General features: G+C 31.1%; 1 protein-coding gene and 1 long non-coding RNA gene across 3 annotated transcripts; both read right to left on the bottom strand.

Annotated features, from left to right (window-relative positions):
- Window positions 1-266: 266 nt before the first annotated feature.
- Window positions 267-2,272, bottom strand: LOC112279174 (nascent polypeptide-associated complex subunit beta). 2 transcript variants are annotated; one of them, XM_024513359.3, is made up of 4 exons: window positions 2,185-2,272; window positions 1,173-1,240; window positions 810-958; window positions 267-696 (listed from the first exon to the last, which is right to left on the bottom strand). In XM_024513359.3, exons 2-4 carry the CDS (start codon window positions 1,238-1,240, stop codon window positions 449-451), a joined length of 465 nt encoding a protein of 154 aa, XP_024369127.1. In that variant the 5' UTR covers window positions 2,185-2,272; the 3' UTR covers window positions 267-448. The 2 variants fall into 2 exon arrangements, with proteins under 2 accessions (XP_024369127.1, XP_090112877.1); XM_090256751.1 differs by lacking the exon at window positions 2,185-2,272 and adding an exon at window positions 1,875-2,125.
- An 865-nt stretch (window positions 2,273-3,137) lies between these two features.
- LOC149989683 (uncharacterized) lies at window positions 3,138-4,280 on the bottom strand. The gene is made up of 2 exons (XR_016506938.1): window positions 4,156-4,280; window positions 3,138-3,732 (listed from the first exon to the last, which is right to left on the bottom strand). It is a non-coding gene; the product is annotated as an uncharacterized LOC149989683 (long non-coding RNA).
- Window positions 4,281-11,002: the final 6,722 nt, after the last annotated feature.

Genomic DNA, 11,002 nt, shown 5'->3' with positions numbered 1-11,002 from the left:
AATCTGGACAGCCCGGACACCACCTTCGAAGACAATATTGGAATTTCTAACAAGTCTGACAAAGGGCTAGACGAAAGAAAAGCTCACTAGCAAAGATCACCGCCAAGAGAAACGGATGCCAGCATCTCTGGACACTCGTAAGGATTACAGTGTAAAGAAGAGGTTCAATAGGCAGAAGAGCTGAGATTTACGCTAATCAACTTAAGAAGACTCGTGCAGCATATTAGACGCCTCGTTTATGTTAAATCTTTGGAAGTGACGTAGTATTTGAGAAGCTATTTCATTCATTAGCTTTGGACAAGACAAGAAGTTGTGCTGGTAACCCATGCGTTACACTTCATTGATACGAACTTCGAAATTGTCCAGCTTGCGCCAGAACGCTGCAATGACACCTACACAGGACTTGATGGAGCTCTGCAGTGGCCTTCATCACCTATTTGAGATATTCCTACTTGGAAGTTTCCTGCTTGGATGCTTCCTCAAACGTCTCTCCTTCTACTAACTCAGGCACATCATCGTCTCCCTCTTCAATCCCCTCAAGATTATCCTTCTTCTGGAATTGTTGGATAAGTTTCTTCAAGTTATCCAATTTATCAGGTCCTAACTGGTTGATGATACTAGGCAAGATGTCTTGGAGCTTCTTCGTTTGAGAAGGTCCGCTCACCACCCACGTGTTGGCGGCAATGGAGGCTTGCACTGCACACACGTCAATAAAGGTATTTTCATTTAGATGCCTGTACTTCCCAAATAAACTTGTGTTTTGTCGTTTTAGGTCATGGATAACGGACTAACAGCACGGAAAGTAATACCTTTCGGATTCACGAAATGGATAACAGACTCATCCTGAAAAATGTTGACCTCCTCAATTCCAGGAACGGTATTCACTCCAAGTCGTTTCAAGGTGCTCTGCAACCTCTTGTCGTCAGTTGAGGTGGTCTTATGCACAGCTTTCTTCTTCCTGTTAGACGGAACGAAAAAATGAATGGTATGATATAATAGATTAATGAGATTATGCAGACATCCAGAATTTCAAAAAAAACAGTTTTGTGATATCTTTATTTGGAAAATAAAAGAGAACCAAGACTGAGCAAGATCCTTGGAGGTGCATACAACACACGCAAGGACACGGGTTTCAATCACGGGGACGTGAAGAATAAAGGATCATCACTAACCTCCTGACACTGCCCTTCCCACCAGTGCGCACTGCACTAGCCATCTTCATTAGCTTCTCTCTATCCATCTGCTCGGCATTCCATTCAAGATGATTAAATGCCATGCAGTAACAACATATACTCTTTAAAAGTCTACTCAACACCTGATTATGTGAAATACTATGTATACTAGTAAACAGTGATCTTAACAGGGTCAAACCCCCTCCCCCTTCCCCTCCCCCAAATTAGAAATAGAACGAGAGTGGCCACTTCAAAATCAACATAAATTCGCCACACGCCACCACATGACTTCGGAGCTACAGCACACCCAGAGAAAGTGCTGGTAGCAGCTCAACATCAAAACAATCAAAGAAGAACAAAGGGAACACTCCAACACGGAAGAGCATTATCAATGCAACACAGAAGCACACAAGAAGTTGCCCAAACAATTTGTAGCGCGGTCCACAGGAAAAGGGCATTAATCTAACTCACTCCCAAGAAGATAGCAACCGCTGGCTCATCTACTCAAAACAAAGAAGCCCCTGCACGACGGTGGCAGAATTGTGCAAAACAGTAACCCCACCACCATTCCAGGTTGCAGACAAACCTCAACATAACATTCCCTATCTTTCCTCTCTCTAAAACTGCATAAACTCAACAGTAACAACAACACTAACAATAATAGCAAAAACGTAAAAGGCAAACTGAAAAATTTCGCATTACCTAAGCCCTTCGTCTCCACAACAAACACTTGACCAAGGGCTTCAGAGCGTCGAAGAAGACGACTCAAACGTTACTAAGCACCCAAAAACGAGACTTACCCGAAAACACAAACCGGAACAAACCAAACGAAAATGAACCTACACTAAGCACCCAGAAACGAGACTTATCCGAAAACACAAACCGGAACAAACCAAACGAAAATGAACCTACAAACAGTCTCTCGATGCAGTATTCCGGAGCGAATCAGCATCATCGAGACAAAGCAATTGTTGGGTAATCAGAAAAATCGAAGACATGGGAAGACGCGTACCTTGGAAGGCCGTCGGCGACACTGGTTCGGCGAGGGATGCCGAGCTGACCCTGTGAGCTCCGCTGTACAGACACACAGGAAGGAAGGGGAAAGGGAAAGGGACGATGTTAGGGCAACGCTCTGTGTGTCACTGCGGCTGGAGTGAAGAGGGTCCCACGGGCACCCGTGCCCGCGGTGCTCCTCCTCCACACATTTCCCACGGCAACCGATTTTACCTGCTGAAATGAAATATAAAACTTAACTTTCACTGTGTGTGTGTGTGTGTGTCTGAATTGGGATGTATAGATATATATATATATATATATATATACACACATATATAGACGCACATTTATGTTGTGCATTACTTAAACAACATTATCCTATTTTCTTTACTTTTTTTGATGTTTTTGGAGTGAGCGTTGGCAACTAGTGGCAATGAGCATGTTTGACAACTTGAAACGGGTTCCCATTGTAACATGCAGTTGTTTTAAACAATTGAAATTACAGAGTTTGGCTTGTGAGAGGTGATTGTTTTGTGATGCATTTTATAAGCCAAAAGGTGGCTGATTTGGAAAATTTTAGAATAAAATAGAATACTACACAACTCTTTGGTTCTTACCACTCCATAATCTTTGCCACTCAAAAACATTGTACTCAATAAAAGATACTATTCCATAAACATTCAGTTTTAGCAACTTTTCCAACATAATTCAAGAGACCAATATACTAAATTGTAAATTTGTTCCCATTTAAGTGATTATGATTTTAGAATATTGTCAAGGTTTAAAGTGTGTGTATGTATGTATTTATATATATATATATATATATATATATATCACAAGACAATACATTTTAAAGATTTTCTTGTGGCGCATTTTAAATCATCTCAGATGCAAGACTTCTCCATTACCTCAAATTTCAACAAAGACAAAAAACCAAATCACCTTCAGCAACATTTATTCAAGATGCTATTAATAACTTTTAAAAAGTTGAGCAAACATTTTGACATTCAACAATATCAGTACATTTGCTTGGAAATGAAACATGGTTATCTATGCTAATTCTAGTTTAAAAGAAATAGATACTTACAAGTAAGGACAGTATTGCTCACATGCATATAAGTACCTTTGTGAATTAATTCACATACCTGAAACCTCACCTTATCATTCCTCAATGCAACACTGTCAACCCTCATAGATTGATTGTGTTGCTGACATAAACCATATCCACTTAGATCTCTACATACCATTATATACACCTATCAACCTGATTCCTAACCTACCATCTCAATCTAACAAAAAAACCTCACAACATCCTGAAACATGTTGACAATTGTGAAGAAGTTTTACAGTAAATTACACCATGACAAATTGATATGGACATGACCATTCCGATAAGTTACCATATGTCTAAACAGCATTGCTCCCCATGCTGCTGCCCTGTCGCCATAAACAGGCCTTGCAGAGGATAGACATTTCCAATATACACAGATGCCATGTGCCTCATCTCAGAACCATTGGAACATCTTTCCCCACAACCTGCCTTTGTCTGTGACTCTCATCTAGCCTGTATCACAGAGATGAAAGTTATCCAGACCTTAAATTCAATGCCAAGATTCAATTGCTAATATTATCTGAAAGAACATTTAGAAATTAAACAATTGTATGAATCATCACTTAGAATTCACAATGATTAGTCAAGTCCTGAAAATGTTTTAAAGATTATTTACCGTGATATAATTTCGGAAAAGAATTATAGCAATTAAACCATTCTTGAAGCAATGTACCTTCAGTAAAGAATATTGCAAAGTTTCACATCACGCACCAAAGTGCAGATTCATCTCACTAATGAATTAGGCAACAACCCGATGTAGACTCACTAAAAGCGCCACTAACAGATATGTTGACCTTCTACTGGATTAAATCTAGAGGGTCCATGACAACCGTATCCTTATCTCTGCAAATTCCAAGCAGGATTCAAGTTCCGTACGTCATGGTAAGGAGCACCTCTTGGAGTGGTGAGAAGAGAAGGAGAAGCTCCTTGTTGTGCTGCAATGTGGCTAGCTCCTGGAGAAGCGCCTTGAGGCATATGGTGTCCATGCAGCGCTGGAGATAAGGAGAAGGATGAGATGTAGATTCTAAAAGAGCTCATGCTGACTGAAAGAGAGGCGACAGTGGTGCTACATTGGGCCAATATTGACGGATTTAAAGCTGCATAGCCATTTTGGAGGAGAAATCGAAGTGAAGGCATTCCTATTGGAAGAGATCAAAGCGTTGGTGTTGTAAGGTTGTAGAGATAGTCTTATAGCAATGAATGCAGGACATGGTTTGGGAGTTGATGACTATGAAAGATTGGCCATAATTTTCTATGTTGTTGCAAGGTGATAGTTGATTTCTAGTTGTTGCAAGGTGATAGTTGATTTCTAGACAACAAGTTTAGAAGAATTCTTGTACATATTTTTTGATGTAATAATAAGCAATTATGGAATTGTGATCAATGTTTTAATATGGTCATTTCTTTGTTGAAGAATGTAATGTATATAAAACTTTCACGAGTTGATTGCTAGATAATTTAAATAATTAAATAATTAATTAAAATAATATATACTAAATAAATAATAAAAATAAATAATAAATAATAATGGTAATAATAAATAAATTTAAAAATTTTAATATTAAAAATTAAATATTAAAATATAAAAGAATAATAAAAACTAATGTAAATAAATAAATACATAAAAAATTGACAAAAAAAACCTTAGATAAAAAATGGATAAAAAAGAGAAAATATATATTCTTACGTGAGTGAAGTTATGTCATTGGACTACCAAATGCAATTAAGATGGATTGATTTTGCTGGCACCTCCAAATCATGAGCAAAACTGAGATAAATTGAGAGAAAATCCATTGCTAAGAATTGTTGCAAAATTTAGGAATTTTTAAGAAGTACTAGTATAAAGTGGGATTATAGAGGTACAAAATGGGAGGTACTCTTACAAGATATAGATGCCTTTAATATAAGATTTTTTGGAGTTTTTATAGATAGATCAAATGTAAAAAAATAAATGGTGTGATGCCAATTAAAACATCTCATTTATTTGGCCGATATTGGAAGATGCACAAATTCAAAGGAGGTGGATGTTATATTGTAATACAACTATATAGTGAAAATATAATCAAAAATAAAGTTTTAATTAAAATCTAATCATCTTGATTTAATTATAATTCAAGATATTTAAACATGGTTTTTATAAAATCTCCCTAATTTATTTTCTTGACTTAATAGCTAGTAGATTAAAGGTTGGTTAGTAATTTTACCTTTTAGGCTATGGAAACTCTTTTATTGCCTTAGAAAGGCCATAAATTGATAAAAATAAGATAGAATAAATAAATAATTAGTATGGTTGACAATAAGATTAAGTTAAAGATAGAATTGGGCTAAAAAATCCCTAGGATAGATTAGATTGATACTAAGGGGTTGATCGTTTGTTGGACAAGATTGAAATCAGCCTTCTAGCTATTGAATCGGTTACTTAGGACAAAATATGGAAGAATTTAGAGATCAATGACTAGGATTGGAAAACTAACTTTAAGCTTCCATAAGAAGCATAAGGCTTGTTTTTATAGGATTTGAAATAACTTTGCAATTATTGTTCAAAGACAAGGATTATATTGGTCACTTGAATTTATGCAATACAATTAAAACTAGCACTCTCAGGTAGTTTGCGCAATTGGTGTTATATCCATAGTTCAAAACTTGACAGTGCTTGGTTGATTGGGTGTGCTAAGTATACATAAAATTTTGTATTAATTTCATAATATCATTGGAAGATATTTGGATTTTGATATAAAAAGGTATCAAAAATTGATAGTTTGAGGTTAGATAGGATTTCTATGATATCTAAAGATCTATTTATTAAAATAAGGTGAAATTCGACATAGTATTAGAGAACTTTTATAATCAAGCTATGTACAAATTTAGAGTTAAAATTAAAAATTGAAGAAGGAGAAATTGGTACTAGAACATCTATATCAACTATCTAATTGGTAGTGGAGTGGCATTAGTATATTTTTTTGGATATTTTTTCATAATTTATAAATAAGATTAAACAAAATTTATATATAAGCATATAAAAGATTTATAATTGCATTTGTATGCAAAATTTTATACCAAATAGATAGTAAAATTAGGAGTTACAACTTATTGAAGTTCATTGATTAGAATTAGGACTTACAAAGAAAAATCAAAATTACTTAATTATGAAAGTAATAAGGTAATTAGAATTTTTATATAGTTGAGATTACTCAAAAGAGAGTTTTTAAATACTTTGTATTGACTTTAAGTACTTTTGAGTTAAAATTCAAATTACAATCTTTTTATATGGATGAAATCTATTAAGGTTTTTTAGATACTTGTAAAATACAACTTCATCTTCTTTTGCTACGTACTTGGTGCTTTCTCAAACAAGACAATACTTTATATGATACCAATCTCTAAAAGTTTTTGTACAATTCTTTGTATACTCAAAAGAACAATAATATGTCTTAAAAGACTTTTTATCTTCAAACGGCTATAACATCTTTATTCTAATTTTAAACCCTCTAAATTTTATGTACAAATTATAGCCCAAATTTTAAATCTTCTAATCTTTATTTTTTATTCTTAAATATTTCTTGTAAAATCATTAAAAACCTTATTGTGGTTGCAAACAACCTATTGAAAGCTATTAAGTATGATCTTTGACTAATAGGAATGAAGTACTTCACCCCTTACCTTCATTTATCCATATCTTGTTTTTATCCTTCCAATAAGCTTCTTAGTAGTTTGGATCATCATCTTTGAATTCCAATCTTCTCTTGAAACTTCATACTAAATATTTAAATTTTATATAATATAAACACTAAAATCTAAGTAAGTAAACATCAAAATAAAAAATTTTATATCAAATTTCTTTAAATTAATCTACTAACTATTCTAATACACATTAAAACTTATAAACATATTATATATTTTAATTAATTTTTACATATTATAAATGATTTTAATATGATAATAGAAGATGAAGAATATTTCTTCATTTTTCATATAATTCACATACACCTTAGCAAAAATTTATATCTATTGTTTTTAGATAAACCTTAGTTGAAAGCAACTAATGCAAAAATTGATTGGAAAAGTAAGAAGTTCCATATCATCTATAGGCCACTAAAAAACTTGACTAAAATTCTTATTTAATTTCAAAGATTTTTTTTTTAGCCAAAAATTTATCTCACTCTTCAAAAGATGAGATTTTGAATTGACAACCATAAAAAGAATTTTTTTAAAAAAAATGTTAGATTTGCTGATTTGATAGCACAGAAAGAAGCTCAATTGATAATTGTCCAATCAATTTTAATACGATGTATGGATCTTAAGTTATATTTTTGGAAAGATTATGGAGAATTTACTAAATGGTTGAAGGATCACTTTAGTTCAAGTATGGATGAAGTTGTAAATATAAATTTTATAGAAGGTTCTGCTACTTACCAATATGATGATTTAAAAGTAGATTTGACAACCTTAGTAGATGACATCAATTATGAACATATTTATGGAATGAATATTGATGGCATTCAAATTTACAATCTAAAAGAGAGTGATCTTAATTCTTCTTTGTACTTCAAACAAACTTCTAGTGGCCTTATGATTAAAAATAATATGAAAATATATTTATAAATATCAAAAGATTGGTATAAAATATTTATAAAATAAGCACCAAGTCTATCTATAAAACTATTCCTATATAGAAAATTACATCAATACATAAGCCCTAAGTATCAAAGGTCACCAAAAATTTAATAAAAATAATATAAAACCTTATATATTCTTAAGAAGAATTTTTTCCAAACTTCAACAACTCATATTTTACGATCAGATTGTCCAAATAAACCAAAATTTTACATGAAGTATTGATGTACTTTTAAAAACTACCACAACAAATTTAAGTAGAAAATTCATTTCGAATCTTGAGATATTTCCAAAACCCTAAAAGTAGCTTCAAACCCTTATTTACAAATCCATGTGTGCGAATTTCTTTATATCTTATAAATTAAGTATTCAAATACAATAAAATTTTGAAATGTGGCTTTTTAACCTAATAACACACATTTTTAGAAATTTTAAGCCAAAAAATTATCCGAAATTTCAAGATATGGCTCCAACCATTACTTTCAACAAAACAACTCACTTACTACATTTGTATTAAATGTGCTATCTTCAATGCTCTATATCTTCTTCATACAAACTCCAAATACAAAAGTTCTTTTACAAAAGATATAGATCTTAAAACCATCCTTGTGACTACATCTTTAGATCTCCAAAAAATGTCATAAAACTCCTTAAATCCTCAAAAGAGGAATAATATAACTTAAAAAGATATCTTAACTTCAAACGGCTATAACTTCATCATTCTAACTCCAAATCCTCTAAAGTTTTTACAAAAATTATAGTTCAAATTCTAAACCTTATAATCCTTGCTTTTTATTTTCAAGTGCCTCTTTTAAAATTTCCAAAATCCTTGTTATGGTTGCAGACAACTTACTCAATACCTATTGGACATGGCATCCAACCAATAGAGATGAAGATCTTTACCTTTAGCCTTCATCTATCTTTATTTTGCTTTCATCTTTCTAAATAAGTTTCTTAAAGGTTTGAAACTTCATCTTTGAGCCCCAATCTTCTCCTTAAATTTTATATTAAGTATTTAAATCAGATATAATTTAAATATTATAATCAATATAGGTAAATTCTAAAATAAATTTTCTTATATCAATTTTTTTTTAAAATTAGCCTACTAATCATTCTAAAGTATATCAAAATTGATAAGAATATTTTCTATTTTAGTTAATTTTTACATACTATAAAAAATTTTAATACAATATTGTGTACTTAGATTTTCACTTAATAAAAGAAGTCTTTTCAATGAATTTAGTTTGGTTGCAAATTCTTAATGGAAAAGATTTTTCTATCAAAACTTTTGGTAATTGATGCATAGTATATTAAGTGCAATTTTTATCATATACATGGTCAATTATCTTATTCTAATATTCATTTTTATTTAATTCTTTAAAATAAAAAATTATTGAATTAAGATAAAATTTAAGATAAACATTGTTGTGATATAATATAGCTATTAGGTAAAAGAGTGAAAAAAAAATTATATTTTAAAAGATCTTATTTCAAAATATTTTAACAAATTATCTTAGAAATATAGTCAAAAGATAGTAAAATAAAAGTAAAAATACCACTTTTTTATAAAGTAAACTTTTATTTAATTTTTAAGGCCATATATAAGAAAAAATAAGATGGAGTAAAAAAATAAAAGATATAAGCATATATAGAGGAGAATTATGACTTGATTTTAGTAAAGATTACTTCAAAAAGATAAAAATTGATATCCAAAAAAGACCAATTGTGTGAGTTCTTATGTATGCTCCAAAATTTTATTTTTAAATTTTTTCTTACTTTATGATAATTGAGCATGTTAGATTAAGATTTATATAAGTAGAATCTGGTTTTACTAAATTTTTAGGATTTTAATCTTTGATGGTATAAATCCTAGCTTGATTCCTTGAGTTAGGTTAATTAAGACCAAAATGATAAAGATTAGAAAATTAAAATAGTAATTTGGTTAATTTTAATAATTTAGAGGTTGTTAGTCATTCCTATAAGAGTTGATTGTAAGCCTATGAATTCACCTACAATCATCTCATATGAATTAAAGTGAATTAGAATTAAACTTTGTAAAAGATTTAGTGAAGTTTAATAATGGCAATTTTGAAGCTTACAAATTAAAGAATAGGATTTAAAAGAAGACTTCATATAGTTTTTTATAGCATTGATTTTGATCAATTTGAATTTTTAATGACTTAGTAAGAGCTTTGCAAAGTTAAGGTTGTTTTGAGTGACTTTGAATTTTATAAAATAAAATAGAAATCATAATTTGAGTAAATTTATAAATTTTATAAGAGATTGTAGAATAGATATTACTTTGTTTCTGTAAGATATTGGTAAAATAGACTAATAGTCTATAAAATAGTCAGTTCAAGAGGATGGATGGTTAACTTAGTTATTAAAAGTGGTTAATTACATGATTATGGTTAGAATTCGAGAATAGGGAGTAAGTATATAAGAATTGTAGAAGTTAGTCTGAAGGCCAGATTGTGATAGTCATGAACTGGGGTAAGCTTGGTGCTACCTCTTTGTCTCTTTATTTCTTTGTTGTTGAAAAGTAATGGATAGTTTTTGAATACTGAGAAGTGAGTCTGTGGAATAAATCAAAGATTGATTTATGAGTTATTGATTATATAATTGGAGTACTAAGTGATTGAATTATATGAGTAGTTATTAGAAGATTACGATTGTTGTTTATTGAGAGTTGTGTGTGTTTCGACAGAGGAAGTCTGTGATTACAGAAATTATGTGAATTCAGATTGGTTGGAGTGAAGTCTGTTATTTCTAGTGTTGGATGGAAATTATGTATTTTGAGCAGTCTTTTGAGAATGCAATGTTGCACACTATTGTTATCAGTTGATGAAGGAATATTGTTACTTGGAAAAAGCATTGTAGTATTTTTTGGTATTTTAGTGGTTTAGAATATGGTTAATTGTATGACTCTAACAAATAAAACTCATGCACTTAGTCTTTTCTTGTGTTTGAATTTCCATATACAGATTTATTTTGAAAAGAATTGTAGAATAAGTAAAACGACAATTACATTTTGGCGCCACTGCTAGGGATAGACAATAGCATTGAGTGTTAGGAATTAACTGTCAGTTTAATTAGATGGGAGATAAGA

The sequence above is a fragment of the Physcomitrium patens genome, chromosome 2, assembly GCF_059467195.1.
Source record: "Physcomitrium patens ecotype Gransden chromosome 2, ASM5946719v1, whole genome shotgun sequence".
Lineage (NCBI taxonomy): Eukaryota > Viridiplantae > Streptophyta > Bryopsida > Funariales > Funariaceae > Physcomitrium > Physcomitrium patens.
Note: the sequence above shows the minus strand (reverse complement) of the source record. Positions and strands in the feature narration are given on the sequence as shown.